This window comes from Molothrus ater, chromosome 4, assembly GCF_012460135.2.
Source record: "Molothrus ater isolate BHLD 08-10-18 breed brown headed cowbird chromosome 4, BPBGC_Mater_1.1, whole genome shotgun sequence".
Lineage (NCBI taxonomy): Eukaryota > Metazoa > Chordata > Aves > Passeriformes > Icteridae > Molothrus > Molothrus ater.
Genome location: NC_050481.2, coordinates 8804288 through 8823510, shown reverse-complemented (window position 1 = coordinate 8823510; position 19223 = coordinate 8804288). Strand labels below are relative to the sequence as shown.

Below are 19223 nucleotides of genomic sequence, written 5' to 3'. Positions count from 1 at the left end.
GGAGGGGCAGGGTTTCTGAGAGACGCTTCTCTCCAGTGTTTTCTGAGGCTGGGCTGAGTTCCTGGCCTGTCTGTTCTGATGGTTGTTAAGGACCCCTTCGTGGTTCCAAATTTGCAGTCAGTTCCTTGGCTAGAGCGGAGAATTCCACTTCTGGAGGCGCAGGCCTAACTTAGGGCAGCTGCTGGCTGTGGTTGCCCTCAAAAGTCTTTTTGAGGAACAGGGTCTCACTAGGATTCTCTTCCCAGCTTCCCCAGAGAAGTCCAGTCTGGAGTCCTAGAGGTCATTGCTCCTCCTGCTTCCTATTACCCAGATCTTTCCAATCTGGAGAAAACACTCGGAGATTCTGAGGACCGAGTAAGGTAAGATTGCTGAGTAAAACCTAAGAACTTTTGCTAAGAGTGTGAAATGGAAAATTCAGAAAAAGTCAGCGTTGTTTGAGCTGACAATATTTTTGTGTTTCAGAGCTAAAGGACCTCATTTGTACTGGTAAAAAAAAAATTACAAGGGGATCTTGGGAAATGCTTTGCTGCACATCAGCTTCAGGGTGAGAGCCAAGGCAGCTCCTTTAGGTCTTGACTCTGGGTATCCAAGAGGTTTTAAAGCAGGTGGATAATGCCAACAAGTAATAGGCTATATGATCTGTCATAGAGGAAAAAATAGAAAAATCTTTAATGTGTCTGATGAGGGAGAGTCTCTGTGAACACACAGCCCATGGTGATTTCATTCACTCCCATGCCCCAAATTCAGTAAAACAGAGATTATAACCTTATATAAATAATATATCTGTATTGGAGGAAAGAAATTTTCTTCATCAACGATAACCAATTTATCAGAAGCCACCGCAACAATGCAGCAAGAGTGTTGCAGTACTAAGAGTTTAGGCTGGAGGAAATCAGCTAGTATATTTACATTTATGTCTGTGTGAATATTGGCTTTATAGATAAACCTTATGTGCTCATACCATAGACCATAAACAAGTTTACATACTTATAATTTAGTTTGAGATATGATTTGATTTGGATCAGTTATACTTTTATGTTAATTAACTACCAATAAATTACTCTGTAGTCTTTCAGTGTTGATTATCAAACATCATTGTCATCCCCTGGTAAAATGAGAGACTGTACAAAATATGTGTTGATATTTAAACCTGAAAATTATGGTTATCAACCTGCTGTTGTGCTGTTCATATGTGAAACCATTTACTTTTACCATTTACTTTGTTCATATGTTCATATGTGAAACCATTTACTTTTTCATCTATAAATAATCCATGTGTCTTTATTTTTACTCTTCATGAAATAATTAGTAGATTATTATAAGTCATTTGATATTAATAACTTGTTAGACATTTTGTTTCAAGCTCCATTGACAGAGATCAATTTTTTTTTTGTTTATTTAATGTTAACTTTTACAGGAAAATAAAATTATTTACAAATGTTTACATTGATTGTAGGTGAATGCTTTTGCACTTAACAATGGGTTGGAATATACAACCTTAAAATTTTATTGTAGAGACAAAAAATGCAGAGCATTGGAAGTTCTCTTATTATAGAAATAACTCTTGCAACCCCCTCAAAAAGCTTATCAGAATTTGCTGCTTATGTCTAGGTGGAGAGCTAAACAGAATTTGGATTATAGCATTTTAATGCTATATGCTCAGCCTAAGGGAACATTTTATTTACAGGTATGTCCATATTATCATTAAGTAGCAGCAATACCTCTGTACTGATGATTAGTTTTGGCAATTTTCATTTCAAAGGCCTCCATAAAACCAGCAAACTCATGTCATTTTCTGTGTATTTTGCCTATGCTCCTTACAAGCATCCACACATTTCTGTATTTATCTACATCTTGCAGCCAGGTACTGTTTGATTAAAACCATCTCTACCTTCCTGTCATTTGTGAGGTTGAAGAGCAAGGTAAATGAACCATGAAGCCCTCATTTGATTGGGTTAAGAAAGTCAGGCTTTAGTGTCTTTTTGCTCACTGCAGCCAGGTAAAAGAGTAGTGGTAGGTTCAGGTGTTATAGCCCAGATGGCAATGAAGTGACATATTTCAGACAGCGACGTACCAGTAGACTGATACTTGAGATAAGGTCAACTACAGGTTGGCACAGATCCTTAATTCTCCAGAAGATTTTGTGTTAGCCTTCAGGAAGATGCCCATGCATTTAAGCTTAGCTTTAACCATCATTCAAGATTTGTGCTCATTTGCACTCCATAAAGATCTTAACCACCACCACAGATTGCAAACTTTGTAAGAGCTGCTTAATCATGGAGCAGGTCTCTAAAATGTCACCTATCTCAATAATTTCAACAGTTTTTTAAAAAGCTCAGAAGAGCATTTTGCCTCAGGGTTGGTATTCCATAAGGACATCACAGGTTTCCTGAAGGCAGAAGACTGCAGGACCTGGCATCTCCTACAGTTTTTCTCAGGATTCAACAAAATCACATTTGAGCTGGGCTGCTTAAGAGTCCCCACGCTCTGTTCTCAAATGTGGCATAGGTGCTCAGGATGCAGGTGGACAAACAAAAATGCTGTGTTTTGAACAATTATGGTTTAATAGAAAATGAAGTATTTTCCTGTGGCTTTTGTATATTTTTAAGAACATTTTCCAAGTTTACTGAGTGCACTGGAGCATCAAGGTGTAGGAAACCCAGTGAAGTGAAACATTAAGATGCTGCCAGACACTTGATGTCCCTTCCTGTTACCAAGCTCTCCAAGGATTCATATTTGCACCACAATGACTTACCTATGTATTTGTATTTCTAAAGGAAATTGAGGACATGTGGTTTCTTATCTGAGACATTACATAACACCTGAACTGTGTTATTAAGGACAGAGCCTGGATGGTGGTGGTCTGGTGAGAGCTATGTCTGCTTCGGAATTTTCTCAAACAGGAACTATACTTTCCTCATACCATTCTTCATCCTGCTCCTGCTATATCCCATCTTGGTTTCTATGCCCAGCCTGCAGCTGCTCCTGCAGCACAGGTGCTGCTCTGCCCAAAAGCTGCTCTGTAGAGTGCACTTGCTGCCACAAACTTAGTTATGCCCTCCTCTATTCACAAGTCTTGCATTAAAGGAAAGCAAACAGCTAAAAACTTTTTCTTTACTTTTCCTTAAACTGGTACAATATTTACTTCAGTACTCATAAGCAAAACTTGAGCTAGGTTAGATTTTGATTTAGTTTAGTCAGGAATGGAATGGATTGAGTGGCTGACCCTAACTCCCAAACCCTGAAAGAAGATAAGCACACATAATTAGTCTTGACTGTCTACAGAACAGTTGATGTCATGAGTCAGACAGGATCTTTGCTGAATAAACACTTGTTCCAGCATCCTGCTGAACCAGGATTCAAGTCTCTTTGTCAAGTCCATTGGAGCTAACAGGCTTACACTGGGCATGAACCTTACCCACTGATTACCCACTGATCAACTTGTCTACTTAAAGCTTTTTTTGCCCCCCCAGCCCAAGAGAACTTTGAGGTCCTTGTTTCCACTTTCACTAAACCTCCTGGCAGGCACCAGGGACCCTTGAAGCACTTAGAATAATGGGATGAGAACACTGCCATAAAAGCAGGCAATCCAACCAATCCAACCAATTTCTTGCCCATGTAGACTTAGTTCACTGCAGGAATCAAACATTTCAAATCTGAACGCAACACAGTTACAGCAGTTTTTAAGTGTTTTCTATTAGCACTGAGATGAAACAAAAATGAACCATTAAATAAATCTTAGCTTCTTCAGATAAAATCTCTTATCAAGTTCCAACTTGAACTTTCTAATAGTAGTTTCCTGAACTACTGCTATGATTTTTCTTACCTCATATGGAGCCTGGGAAAGCTTTGTGCATTTATTTATTTTATATATGTATATATATATATATATACATATACACACTTTAATATTCACTAATATTCACTCCCAGCAGCACTTTTCTAATGGATTTAAAGCCTGAGCAGTATCTCAGTGAGTTCTCTAGTACTCTTTAGGTGGACTTTGTTTTTTCTTCCCCTCACTAGACTCTAGGTTATGCCTGCTATTTGGTAGAGCTGCTCAGAGGAGTTCCACAGTTTTCACAATTCATTGTCAGTGAGACAAAATGTCAGTGAGACAAAAATACTCTAATGAAATTCAGAAAGGAAGAACCTTCCTATCTGATGCCTAAAATTCCATTGTATTCTTCCATTTTTTTTGTTACTATTTCATTTTTACTTCTCTCAGACAACCTGCATAAGAAAAATGAAAGGAAACCCATTTGGTACCTATCAGTAGGAAATTTTCATAGTCTTGCTGTAGTGGATGCATATTTTTTCATTCAAAGGTGCTGATGAGTGAAGTTAGCTGTGATTATGTATTTTGCTGGCCTTCCCATGGCAATGGGGCAAGTGAATTAGGCAGTTCATTTCTTAAATTTCCTATTCCAGATGTGTGCAGCTGCACAACCTCCTTTGTTAGATAAGAGCATATGAGAAAACAAGTGGCTGTAAGCTGAAGGCAGAAAAAAATCAATTTTCTATTTGGATGCAAAGTATTAAATATGCAGGATAATAAAATGTTGTATAACATACTGAAAAAATGGATACTGGAATCTCTAAGCAATAAGAGAGGTTTTCCAAGATGTGCTTTAGTTGAACACAAATGACAGGGTTAAATAAATAACTTGAATGGCTCGTGCTACATGGGATATCAAACTACATCATCTAATAATCACTGTCAGCTTCAGGAAAGACCATCTCAGACTGCAAAATTACTTTCTGTTCATAACCACAGTCACAGTCACTTTACATCACAGCCTCTGTGCTTTTAATCTTCACTGCTTTTGCATACTTGTCTGTGGTGTTTCTCCATATGGTGCCCTCCCTAGGTTTTTGAGATACACCAGTCTGCTTTTTATCCTTTTTTGGTGCCCCTCAATTTCTCTGTAAGGATTCTCTAAAACCTTCTTTGAGTCTTTGCTCTTCTCCCTTTACATCTTGCTCCTGGCTAATGCTTTAAGCTCATTTAATTTTATGCCAGATTTCTTGTAAATTGATGTTTGGGGGTTTTTTTGGTTGTTGTTCTTGTTTTCTTCTGCCCAGCTGTCAGCTCAGCTCAATCCCCAGATCTCAGAATCTGTTAGGAAGCATTCATCTTGATCAGTTGGTCTCTATCTATACATTTTTTATCTTACCATCAGCAAAAGCTGCCAGGGTCAAACCAGATCTCTTAATCTCAATTTTCTAACTTCATTCTATTGATTCGGGTTCACCGTTGCCAAGACATTTCTTGTCAGCCAGCCCTACACTTGTAGCGATGCAGAAATTAATCTAAAACCTCTGGGCCTGATCTCTCAAGCTCTTGATGATGATCCTGCTGCATCAGTTGAAGACCCAAAACCAGCAGGAAATCATGTTTTGCTTGGCTGGGGCTTTTTTCCTCATTACAGGATGAATTTTCTAGCTGTTTAGCTTTCTGAAGCCAGTTCCAGCACGTTCAGCAGGGCCAGTGAAGTGCAGCAGTTGGAATAAATTACTGTATGGTTATACTACACCCCAGCAATATTTTCCTGCAGTCTTTGCCTTCTCTTCCTGTGTTTTCACACCCATACTGAATTCAAACCATCAATTACTTGCTCCTTAATTATATCTGGAGTACATTTATTTCCTTTGTGTCATTGCCTCCAACCTCCTTGTCTGGGTTCATAACCGTGAGGTTCAGCAGCAGGAACAGCTTCTGGCTTTTCAGATGCCCAGTTCTTGTCTGAAAGCCAGGCAGAAATGAAGGCAATGCCTTTGCCATTTCCTTGATGGATGTCAGTCTCCTCTTCCAAGAACCCTTCTGTGCTGGCCCTTACACCGTCCTGCAAGCTCTGCATATCCCTGTCCTTCAGGGTGATTCACAGAGCACAGCCCTTCATCTCCAGTGTCCCCTGGGACAGCCTGCTTCCTGCAGGCATCTCAGGAACCATCCACGGTGCTTCTCAGTCACCTTGCTTCAGTGACAAAGGCTGCACAGGAGCTTTCAGACACCTTTCCTCTCAGACAGCTTGCTCTTCTCACTTCTCAGTGCTTATACAACCTAAGAACAAACTGCTTATTGTTGTCTTCCTGAATCTCCTGTCTGTTTGCTTAATGTTTGCTTCCAAGTGAGATCTCTTTAAGGCAGGGAGTCCTTCATCAAACAAGGGAGAAGCAGCCATGGTGTGATGTTCACTCCTGTAGGTAATGACCTAATGAGTGATACTAAACCAGAGATGTATGTAGAAACTAAATACCAATCCACTGTAGTTTGGCACAGCTTCAGTACCTGTGGTACAGCAGTTAAACACAGCACAGTTTTCACTTGCTTGTGGCAATGTCACCACCCCCTCTGCAAACAATAAAATCATTGCTTGCCTTCTCTTTTTCTGTTGCATTTCCCCCCCACTCCCAGCTGGAAGATGATATTATAGCCAAACCTGATTTTATTGAGAGTATAAAAAGCTTTGCTGCTCAACAGTCTCAAGATTGGATGGTTCTTGAGTTCTCACAGCTTGGATTTATTGGTAAGTATTAAGACCCTGAGCAGGATGAACTGCATTTTGAGCTGTGTAGATCAAAAAGGTCTCAGTGAGAATCACATCTCAAAGCATGGAAGAACCTGCATATCAAAACTTCCTTGGTTCTTCAGGAAACAGCCCTCTGAAAGTAGTTTACTTTTTGTTCTCTTTAAAACTGCCTTGTTAACACAGAGTCTCTTCAGCATAGAATCTGTAATTGAGTTCCCATAAGGAGGAAATTGTTCCACCTCAGGGGACTATGTGACCCTGTAATGTGTAGTTCTCTTTTCAAGAAGGGAATTTGAACAATCTATTAAAAAACCCCAAAAACTTCCTTTTATTTGTGGAGGAGAATATGCATCCCATATCCAAGGGCTGGATGATCAGAACTCTTCAAAGCCAGATTCTATGTGAAGTTTTTCATGAAATATCATAATTGCATTCATGTGTGCAAGGCTGGTGTGATACTTAAATGTTTATTTAAATAAACTACATTTAAACATAAAGCTGATGGTTTTTGCATAGCAGTAAAAAGATACCTTCTTGTCTTGTTTTCAGGAAAATTGTTTAAATCAGAAGACTTACCACTCATAGTGGAATTTTTTCTCATGTTCTATAAGGATAAGCCTATAGACTGGCTCATAGACCACCTGCTCTGGGTTAAAGTGTGCAATCCAGAAAAGGATGCAGTAAGTATAACTGTGAGCTTATGAAGATGAATAACATTCAGACACTCACAATGACAAAATTCATTTTCAAAAAGTGGAATATAAATCTCTCAAACTGGACTTACTTTGGACTGACCAGAGTTTCTGCTTCTTCTTGGGTTTTAGGATGCAGGAGTTTTAACTGGTGCAGCCGGTTCCTGCTCCAGGATTTGCACGTGTTCCTTATGTGTTGATAAAGGAGCAGGAAGAAACAGACAGGAATTATGCAGAGCAGTAGATTAAGGAGAACAGAACAAGCAAGCCTCAAGTTTTACCCTGTAGCATAAGTGACTTCTGGGGATAGCAGAAGGTCCCTGGTTTTAGACTTAGTAATGCACTGCAGAGTCTCCAGACCCACTTCATGCAGACAGGAGCAAGCTTTTAAATCCTGCTCTGTGGGTTAGGCCAGCTCACAGGAGTTAGAGTGTGCCTCAAGAAACTAATTTCAGTTCTTGCCTGCCCGTGAAAACGGATTAAAAGCCAGATGCTATTATGCTGACATCACTTATTCCAGATCTAACATGTGCCAACTTCCATCCAATAGACAAAGTGCTTTATTTATGGCTGTTCCATCTTCTAAGACCTGATTCCTACCTAAAATAAAGCTGTGTTCCCAAAAGGCAGGCAGGCAGGCAGCTTGTGGAAGTCTGCTCTGATCAAGCCAAAGCAGAGTGGTGTCCCCAAGCTTCTACTGAGTTTCACTTCTGCATTTGCAATTTCGATTGCTGTGGGTAGAGAAAAGCTGCTGAGACAAATCAGTGTCACATGGCCCTTGGGGGCAGTGACCAGTGGCATGACCTGCTGGGACTGTTCATGAGAAAGCAGAACATGGGAACCGGGAGGAGGCCGGGGGTCCCAGCTGTGGTACCTTCTCTGTTTGACAGGTTAAAGCAGTGAACTTCCCTATAGGCACCAGAGAGGGCAAGCTGGCAGCTCCTCACACTTTCCCTCCTTTCCAACCAACCAAGAGTGATCACACACTGTGCTACACAGGAGGGTCAGCAGAGCACTGGTTTGTGGTTTCTATGTGACATCCTGTGGTGAAGGATGTTTGGCATGTGTTTGCACAGAATCATAGAATTGTTTGGGTTGGAAAAGACCTTAAAGATCATTTCATTCCAACCATGAATGATCTTGGGGAGGGACACCTTCCACTAGACCAGGTTGCTCAGAGCCCCATCCAGCCTGGCCTTGAGCATCTCCAGGGTTGGGGCATCCACAGCTTCCCTGGCCAACCTGCTTCTGTGCCTCACCATCCTCACAGGGAAGAACTTCCTCCTCACAGCGAATCCAAACCTACTCTCTTGTAGCTGGAATCCATTCCTTCCTCCTCTCACTCCAGGCTCTTGCAAAAAGCCTCTCTCTGTGTTCCTTGCAGGATCCCTTCAGGCACTGAAAGGCTGCAATTCCAAAGCCTTCTTTTCTCCAAGCTGAACAATCTCAATTCTCGCAGCCTCTCCTCACAGGAGGGGTGCTCCAGCCACCTGATCACCTTGGTGGACTCCTCTGGATTCAACAGGACAGGTCCATGTCCTTCCTGTGCTGGGAGCCCAGAGCTGGATGCAGCACTGCAGCTGGGCTCTCAGCAGAGCAGAGCAGAGCAGAGCAGAGCAGAGCAGAGCAGAGGGGCACAATCCCCTCCTCCCCTGCTGCCCTCTGCACGAGCCCAGCATATCCCAGGATATATGTGGCTCTCTGAGCTGCGAGTGCCATGGCCAGGGCACGTCCAGCCTCTCCTCCACCAGCACCCCCAAGTCCTTCTGGGCAGGGCTGCCCTCAATCTGTTCATCCCCAGCCTGGATTGATGCTGGAGGTTGCTCCAACCCAGGAGCAGCACCAGCACTTGGTCTTGTTAAACCCTGTGATATTCCCATGGGCCACTTCTCAACCTTGTCCAAATTTTCAGCCTGGACTGACCATGAATACATCAAGGTTCAGCTGCATCTGCTCACCAAGAAAACAGAGTTTGTGATGATCAGAGCCATCAGATCTCTGCATGGTTCAGAAACTTTGTCCTGCTTGCCTCCTGTGGACCATCATCACTGCTGGGGTTCCCAGTCCAAAAAAAAAGCTATGGACCCGTTAGAGCAGGTGGAGAGGCCACAGAGAGGAGCAGAGGGCTGGAGACAGGCTGAAAGAGTCAGAGCTCTTCAGCTTCAAGAAGAGAAGGCTTCAGGGGAGACCATATAGCACCTTCCACAGTATCTAAAGGGAGCTTGTAGGAAAGAGGGACAAAGTCTTTTTCTGTGTTATGATAAGACAAGGGGCAACAGTCCTAAACTGAAAGAGGGTATGTTTAGATTAGATATGAGGATAACATTTTTTATGCTTAGGGTGGTAAGTGACTGGCACAGGTTGCCCAGGGAAGGTGTGGATGCCACATCCACTGTTTGTGGCCAGGCTGCCTGGGGCTCTGAGCAGCCTGGCTTAGTGGGAGCCTGTCCATGGCAGGGAAGTCGGAAGAAGAGGATCTCTGCAGGCTGCTTTGAAGCCAGCCATTCTCTGTTTCTGTGCAATGGCCTGCGCCCGTCACGTGCAGGGGGAACTGCAGGTGCAAGGGTGGCAGCCCTGCCTCAACAAGCAGCCTTATCTCAGCCTCTGCAGACATGACCACAGCAGCGCTCAGACACACAATAACCGTGCCACTGATTACCCTGAGCTGCTGCCAGGAGCAGCTCTGCTGGTAGTGCTGCCAGGGCATAAAACAGGACATTCTAGAGCCTGCATTATTGCAGGGGATGAATTGCAAAGCCTGTCAGTAGAAAGATCACAAATTTATTTTCTCAACAATGTTTCTTCTTTACTCAAGTCTAGTGCCTTTTAGAGAAACACTTGCCAGTAAATCAATTTGCACACAATGTATTGTGGTTTTACATTGTTTTGCTGAACATCTGCTGCGGACAAAAAAAAACAGCTTAGTTTTTTTAATAGATTTCCAGGGCATTTTGAACTTGTAATTAGTACTCCTGTGGAAAGCATAAATCCCTCATGAGTTTTGATGGTTTTAAGCCAGCTGAGTGAAGACTTAATCACTTCTGGCTTTAGAAGGCATTGGTATATTTAATGTAACATTTTTCTTTTATGGAACTGAAAGCACTTGATGGAAGAGGTAAGCACATTATCCTCTCAAATTTTAAGGTCTGAGACCTGGAATACAGAAAAGTTAAACGATCTTCCAAACTCATGTAATAATTCTGTGGCAGCACCAAGAGTACAACCCAGGCAGTCTCATTTTAGCTCTTTGCTTTGTTCCTTGCCTTATGCTTCATTATCATATTAATTACTGTGGCACGTTTGTGTCATTGTATCAGACTACAATGATCTATATATACAAAGAAAAAAAATTATATTTAAAGAAGTAGTTTGCTATCATTCAAATATCAAGAAACTACAAGATTAGTACCAATTATAGTTATTTAATTCCTTGATATATGTCATGTCCCAGGTGTAGTAAACCAGAAAATCATGGGCTTTCTCTAACTATGTGATAAAAGATCCATAACTTAGAATACATTAAAGCCTGCCAAACACAACAGAAAGAGGCAAAAGTATGAATATTGAAATGTAACCAGAATCCTTCTTGAGAAGGTCAGTTTTGGTCAAAATAGTTTAATTAGAATGATTTGGCGAGACTAAAAGTTGAAATAAAGTTTGCCAGAAACAGCGAAGAAATCAGTCAGTTTCAGATTTGTGTCAATTTTTGTCACCCTGAGAGTGATTCCTCACATACTATGCAGAAATCCATTAATTCCTGCTGATTGAGCCTTCAAATCTCAATAACAGCATGAGTGGAATTATGAGTTTTGGTCTAGAAACAGTGTGTGTGACAGAAGTAATTTAAGGATTACTCATTTAAATATGGATAAAAAATCTGAACCCATACTCTTAGCTACATAATGAAATTGCCTTATGGAACATAGCTTGTCTCTCCTTGGTTAAATAATCCTTCACTCCCTTTTGCTTTCCTTCTAGACACACTGTGAGAAGGAAAAGTCGAAGCTGCGCATCCGTGCTAAGCCATCTCTCTTTCAGCATATGGGAACTTTCTCATCCTTGGCCGGGAAGATCCAGAATTTGAAAGTAAGAACAAGAAGTGAATGCCATATTTTTATATTATATGCTCGTGTTCTGACTTGTTTCTCAAGTGAATTTCAAGGACCAAATGCCATTTGGCATTATATGGCATTTCAATATCCAGTCATGTTCTACAGGTTTGGTAGAGAATTTTGACCTGGCATCTAAGCTGCAGGTGCACAAACACCTTTGAAGCTCTCATCTGGACAGCATTTCATGGCCTGTAGGAACCCTCTTCACAGCACAAGGTTTCAGATGCTCTGCTCCATGCTAACAAAGCCATGACAATTTGTTTTGCCTGAGCAGTTCGCATTCCCAGTAAGAGGGACAATTAGGAAGGTAGGACAAAGGTGTGCCTAACTTGATGGCCACAGATTTTTAGGGAGAGTTTGGAGGGCAAACCACATGTGTGATAAGCACATGAGCAGTGATGAACCAGACTCCAGGGATCTCCTGATGGTGCCATCTGGACTAGCGACAAGATTTCTCACTTGGATCAGAGCAGAGATTCACGTAGCCTTTAGCAGAGCCCAGCAATCACACGTTCTGGCACAAGGCATCCTAGACAGCTATGAAATGGCCTCCTGTGAAGATTTTTATTTTTAAATCTTGGCAGCTAAGACACAATCAGTACAGCTCTGTCTACAAATCGTAACATTGAGTCCCAGTGATTACAGTGAAATTAATATTCTATATGTATTAAAAATAGATGGTGCATTTTTTGACACTGAGGTGATTATTTTCTGGAATAGTTTCCTGTACTAATTACAGATATCAATGCACTTTTTTTCCATTGTATGGGTGAAATTACATTTCTTTATGTCAACAGGATAAAGATTTTGGAAAAATGTTGCTACATAAAGCACATAATAATCCACCTGCAAAAGTGGACACAAGCCTAAAAATATACGAGCAATATACCTTGGAAAAAGTTTACAAAGGACAAGACTGTTTTTGGGCCTTAGCTCCAGTGGCAGGTGACTACATCAGGTTCACATTTTTAAATCCACTAGAAGTTGAAAAGTAAGTATTACATGATATGGAACATGGAAGCTTACATATATCCAGTTTGGAAATGCTTGATTCTGTTTGCAGTTATTGGTGCTCAGCTGTTTGCATAAACCTTGTTACTAAAAAAAAACCCCATGATTTACTATTTATCTGCTCTTCTTGAGCAGATCCCCTCCTGAAATACATGTCTTCATTGGTAGTTAAAGAGCTTCTGATTTTCTTTCCTTTTATTTCTTCAGGTAAATAGTATTATTTATTTCTTCAGGTAAATATTTTACACGACAATTCTCAAAGGAATTTGTTTTTAACTGATGGATTTCATCAGTGGTGTCAGGGAAAGCTTTATTTGTGTGGTTGCCAACAGAAAGGCTGTTTGCCCGATGTCAGGTCTGTATCTCCACCTAGTGAGCTGCAGGGAATGACACTGTTCCAATAAACACTGGCGTTCTGTACTCATTAACTGGTTCATGCTTTATCAAACTTGGGTCGGCTGTAGTTTGGCATGTGCTCTCATTGTGCAGCTGCCCTGGATGAGGCTAACTCACATCTGGCAGTGTCTAATGGCTGGTCCTGATGCCTTGAGAGTCTCCCTGGAACAGAGGCCAGACAGAGCTAAAGGAATGAAGTAGGGATTTATTGAAAGGCCTTCAAAGGTTACACACCTTGGGCAGTGCAAGAGCCCGGCCAAGGCTACACACACCCAAGATGGACGATGGGTCATGAATTTTCACACTTTTGGGTCCATTTACATGTTGGGGTTAATTGCCCAATTACAGCTTCAGGTTATGACATCCCATCCTCCCAGATTGCTCTCCTCAATTTGCTGTTGTTTACACTTTTTTTTTGGGCCTGAAACTGCAACGGTGTCCTTGGTTCTCAGGCTGGAAAAGGATTGTTTAGTCTCACTAAACTGTGAGGAGAACTTGCTAACACTTTTTATGTGATTCAGTTATATACTAATGCACTACAGAATCTGGAAAATATGACAGCTAAAACTTAAGGCATCAGTCCCAGCCCTGCTACATTGCTAGTCTGTGAAATGTATGGTAAATCCTGTAATGTTTGGTGGGTTTAAGCCTTGAATATTTGATATCAGAGGAGAGAGTTTGATGATTTAACTTCTCCTAGTTCTTTTCGAATCTAAAACCCTAAGAACTCTTAATGCCAGAAATTTAAAACCAAACGGGGATTTTTATTCTTAGATGGTTTTGCTTGCATTGTTGTTCGGTCAATGCTCTTGGTTACTGGCTATAAAGGAAATTCTTTAGAAGCACCTGAGTTGACCAGTATTGATAAAAAAGGGGAATTCTCCTGGCATGTAGTATATGGCCTAGTAGAAACAGAAATTTTTGCAGCCACTCACCTTCCAGAAGCCCATTCCACCTCAGTCTTACAATTACAGGAACAGATCAGAGGGCAGACCTTCCTGAGCCATTTAAACATGGGAAGTTAATTTATTTGGGACTTGAGCAGTAAAAATGGGCAACGCTTGCCTTTGTGGTCCCAGAGAAAGATGGTTTAAATATTTGTTCTGTTTAAAATAAAAATCCTATATTATGCTTTGGTTTATAGTTTCAAGGCCTATTTGTGTTCTCTGTATAGCCCAAAATATATAAAGAAAAGGTATCTGAAACTTTCCTTCCAAACTGGAAAGAATTACTTCCCTAGAACTCTTCTAAAGTATAAAATACCTGGAAATAATACACCTTTATCATCAGGTACTTGTTCAGAAGTGGAAACATGGAGCACCCTGGTGATAAACTGTTTAACACTACTGTGGAAGTGTTGCCAGCTGATGTAAGTCTCTCATTTAGAACCATACTTCATTTTCAGAATGATATTCAGCATAAAATATCATAACCTAGAAAATACTTCTTGAAATGTTCTTGTTTTATTTTTTACAGAAAATGCTAAGGAAAGAATTGGTTGATAGTGGAAGTAAATTTAACTACCCAGCAACCAAAGATGGATATTTAAAAATAGGTAAATTATTTACTGTTCCTTCAAAACCAGTCATTTTGTTCCTACATATAAAATGTTTCTGCTCTTAAGGGTTTCATTAACTCTTTGATAAAGTCAGCATTCCAAGGTGAACTAGTAAGGAAAAGAAGCCCTTTGCATTATTGTAGGGTATGGTGTCTGATCAATGACTCCCCCATTCTGATTTAAATATCACCAGTGGCAAAAGCCAAGACATCTAATTAGAAGGAGAACTAATGACCCCCATTCCCTGTCCCCCTGCACACCTGGGCATGAGGAGGTAGAGAAAATCAAGAGTCAGGTTTGGCCCAAGAAGAAGGGAGGGTTGGGGGAAGGTGTTCTTAAGACTTGATTTTATTTCTCATTACCCTACTTTGATATGAATAATTTTTTTCCCCCAGGTCACGTCTGGCTTGCCCATGACAGTAATTTGTGACTGATTGATGTCTCCTTGTCCTTATTTCAACCCACAAGTCCTTTCCAAAACATTTCTTTCCCTCACGTATTCCTGGATTTAATGTATAGTTTGTAATTAAGAGCTTTTTCACCAGGTTTGCTGGGAAGTGCTTTCATTCACATGGGTCCTGTGGGTTTTTTTTCAGGGGCTTTTGAAAATGGCACAGCAGAAGGCATCATCAGTCAGGCCATAGGAAGAATAGAGGCCATTCGTTTATCAGTCAGCTCTGATTCTCCAGTCTGGGCAATACTGAGTGAGGTAAGCATGGCAATTAAAGCACTTTTATTTTTCATTAGTAAATGAATTTTGCTTCTTCCAATTGTATACTATTCGTTTTATTTCGTTTGGAATAGAACTTTGTGTGGAAAAACACAAGTGAAGAATTATGTTGATTATTTTCAGGAGAGAAATTAAACATATTTCATTGAAAATGCTGGAAATGCTCATACAGGATGATTCTCCAGTTTTGCAGTGCTGTAACTGTAGTGGCTAGGACTTGGGTTTTGGCAAACAAAGCTCTTTTCAGTCACCATCTTCAACATTAATTACATTATGTCAACATTTTCAGAGGAGCCTCTGATTTTTAATTCTTCTTCTTTTAATTCTTCAAGTGTTTAAATGTCAGTAAGTCATAAATAGAAATCTTTAGCAGAAGTCACTGAAGAGAATTACTGCAGCCTTAAACCTTAGCCATAGCTGGAAGAAGGGAAAAAACTAATGTTGTATGCAAAGCTCCTGCAGATTTTAGAAAATAATAGGTTTTGTTTTTTTCCAGGTACTTATCAAGACATCTGAAAACTGAAAAAAATTACATTTTTGATGTGTCACTTGTCATGTATTTCTTGAAAAGAAGGCTGACTTCAACAAAACAAAACAAAAAGACTGGGTCAAAAGATCAATTCCATACCCATTTAGTTATTAATGCTCTGTATTAGGAAAGAGTTGAGATAAATCTTAGGTCTGTATATGACAAGGTATATGAAAAGAATGTTAGTAAGTTCTATAACATGTTCTTGAGAAATGTGTCATATATAAAAATATCACCTTAGTTTGGCAACATTAAATAGATATTATTAGGAACAATTGATAGGGCATTACAGCCTGCCTCAGGGACTAAAGCATAAAAGTGCAAGAAGTTTCACCAGAAATAAAAATACAGGCAGTTTTGAAAAATGTTCAGGGCATGGTGTTCAACTCTATTAAAAACACTGGTCAATTTTGTAGGGAAATTAGAACTGGAGGAAAAGTTGTCAATATTCATTGCAAGTATTTAAAGTAGTTCACAGGAACACCTTAATGTTATGAAAACTGATCTCAAACTTATGTTACATTAAGGCTGAAATACATTTATATTAAGTATTTTTTAATGAAAATTGCCTACAAATTATCATTTAAATAACTTGAAACATAAACAGGTATTTTTTTTGAAGATTGTATAACTTCTCAGTGAATCGTGCATTGAATTAATTACAGGAAATAAGGGTATTATGTGTAACTATATTTTTGTAAAACAAAAATCTATTTAAATAAAATTTTGGATCCTGGAATTAGATAATCAGTGTGTACTGATATTTCAATTCTTGTCACAAGTTCAAATTCAACATAAGTTTGAAAATAAAGAGTAAACCACAGCAGTCTCATTTGAAAAGTTTTTGGGAAATGACAATCTACCTTGGACACCTACCTGTTAATGGTCAGAATTCCAGATCACTTCCTTAGCACATGAAGCACGGCTGCAGCCTCATTCCCCTGCACAGGCATTGCATCCTGACAGCAGGAAATAAACTGCAATATGTGGATTTGTACTGAATAGGTTACCTTAATGTAGAGTTGTCTTCCTAATGCCACAGTGTTTTTCATTTAGAATTAGATGGAATTAGTGGGTTTTTTTGCATTAAAACAGTTCAGGAGAGTGTTGCTTTTTTTTCACAAACAACCTCTAGTAATATTTTGATAATATTGCTTAGAGGTCTGTTGTTTATTTATTTTCCTTTATTTAGGCTTTTATGCACAGGGTTGTTTATGCACTGTGGTGCTATGTGTCCGTGCGTGCAGATGTATGTACATAGATACATTGGAACAAATGCTGCAGCCTTCATTAGGTTGGGAGTTCAGTGCCAGTTAAAAATGAGTGCAGTAATTCAGCATGCCTAGAGGTGTACTGGGGGGCACCTTTGTTCCTCAGCACTCACAGGAAAACACAACACCTTACTTTGCCATTGCTCTCACTGCAACAGATTGGCTGTTGGGAGTAGTGTCTGCACTCAGGGTGCCTTACATTCACTTGTTACAGGGCAGTGTCACCGAGGGGGAAACTCCACAGCAATTATTTAAATCAGTGAAAACACAGAATATACTAAAATAATAGATTTTGCTCCCAGAACATCTCATTTTCACAGTAAAATGAGATTTCTCTCTAGTTGTTGAAGCGTATTTTCAAGCTCAAAAGCTTATCAGAATACTTGAAATTGTATTAGCAAATGACTGGACTTAAAAAAATTGAATGAAATTTTCCATTCTGTGCTGCCAGCTTGGTGCTTCATTCCTCGTTTCTGTGTTTACGTATTTTAGACAACTGTAAATCAGAGCATACCCTTCTCATCACTCTGATGCTGTCAATAATGAATCCTTCACAAGAACCATTAATTCCACCCCGTGCTTTCGCAAGAGCAGAGCTTTCTTGCACAGTCTGCAGAACCACAGCTCCACTGTAAGATCAAAGGAACCTCCTCAGAGGAACTCTGGATTTTCACTGAAGAAGCAATGGAGGAAAAGCAAGTATCCCAGCCCCAGGAGGTTTACCACAAGGGAGTGCAGTGGCACAATACTTGAGCAACAGCTGAATCCTTCCGTGGGCTATTGGCAGCAGCCACCACAGCGAGGGAAGGAGCTGGGTTTGCAGAACACCTGCAGCTTCCTCTCCACCCTGCCAGCAAGGTCTCACCTGTGGTTTCCCATGTAATAATCTGTGCGCTGAACCTTCACACTCCACGGCTCCGAGGCCAGATCAAAGGCTGAATAGCTCAGGTCCAGGGAATAAGGAACTCCCTCTAACTTTATGAGTGACTGGTTTTCAAGTCTAGGCATTGTGACTGTCACTCACAGAACCAAAGGCGGTAAACCGCAAGTAAAGAAAATAACTCGGAAAAGAGTTTCAGATTACAAACCAGATCACCAGGCTCACTGAGTGGGGACTTTTACTACAGCAATTTCATGCAGTTTAAAACATCAGTCTCCAAAATAAGGTCTACCTCAGGCTCGTAGCACATGTACTTAATCATGTTAAATGTCTGTGTGGTAAGAAACCACAATTTTCAAGCTAGGTCTGTTACCAAAAATCCTCTGAAAACACTGGGAAAAATAAGACTCCCCCAACACTCAGCTTTTTAGTGTTAGGTAGTAAGGCATTACTTTATTCTTGGCCAAGAGGTGTGTGCAGCTGACAGTCTGAGCTTCCGTGCTGGCACAGATACAAAACTTCCTCACTGATTTATGCATTTTTAGCAAAGAAAGGAATTACTGCTCATTGGTTCCAAGTTACATAATTCTCTTCATTAATTAGTATTCTATCCTCTCTTGGTTTCATGCTCTTCATGCTAATTTCATCCACATTTTTTTAGTCCTTTTATCATCTTTTTCTATGGACTCTAGAGATCTGATCACCACAGTATGGGACTCTAGAAATAGAACAACAACAATTGGTGACCCTGATGTGATAGTTGGTAGAAGATAAGGCAGCCAAGAGATGCAAGAGATCATAGCCTTTGGGTCAGGGAGCTGTGAAATAATATGGCCTTTGAGCAAGGAGCCATGTGTGTTGTACAAGGCCTTGGAGTCATGGAGAAATGTATGTATTGTACTTGAAGTATTGTACTTGAATATCTGTACAACTGTTCACAAGTACAAGAAAAGGGGGATATATAGTAGAGGAAATGTATTGTACTTGAATATCCGTATAAAGGCTTTGCCCCAGAAGTCCCGGTTGTCCCTGATAGGCTGCAGCTGTGATGCCCTTAATTGGGCTGCAGCTGTGACCAATGAAGATAACTGGGATAAAAGGGGGTGGGCTGGCCGGGCAGGGAAAGCCTTGAAGGAGCCCTGCACTGTGATGGTGGCACATGCTGCAGAAGGAGTCTGTGCTGTGAGGGTCTGCAGCCATGAGAAGGCACTGAGGAGGTATGGACTTTAGAAATCTGATCACAACAGTGTGGGACTCTAGAAAGAGAACATCAACATTTTTCTCAGATAATAAGTCCCCAGTTTTTCAGGTATTAATCCCCTTTCTGTCTTCCAGTTACTTCAATATCCTTGAAGGGCCGCACACTTAAGATCCCAGTTGTCCAGTCTTTAGTTCTCTTTGGCTCTGTTTTTTGAAGTTGTTTTAGCCAACTTAAGGTTTCACTGATTTAAGGATCATAGTAGGAGTCTATGAAGAAAACTAGTGCTGGCTAGAAGCAGGTATTGCTTACA

At 40.5% G+C, this 19223-nt stretch overlaps 1 protein-coding gene across 1 annotated transcript in view; it reads left to right on the top strand.

Annotated features, from left to right (window-relative positions):
• Positions 1-15555, top strand: part of MGAT4D (MGAT4 family member D) — a 31772-nt gene extending 16217 nt beyond the window's left edge. The window contains 10 exon segments of the mRNA XM_036383025.1: positions 246-359; positions 1612-1687; positions 6419-6530; positions 7083-7213; positions 11204-11311; positions 12135-12328; positions 14035-14113; positions 14221-14299; positions 14899-15011; positions 15529-15555. Of these exon segments, the coding sequence (XP_036238918.1) occupies positions 246-359; positions 1612-1687; positions 6419-6530; positions 7083-7213; positions 11204-11311; positions 12135-12328; positions 14035-14113; positions 14221-14299; positions 14899-15011; positions 15529-15555 (1033 nt within the window).
• Positions 15556-19223: the final 3668 nt, after the last annotated feature.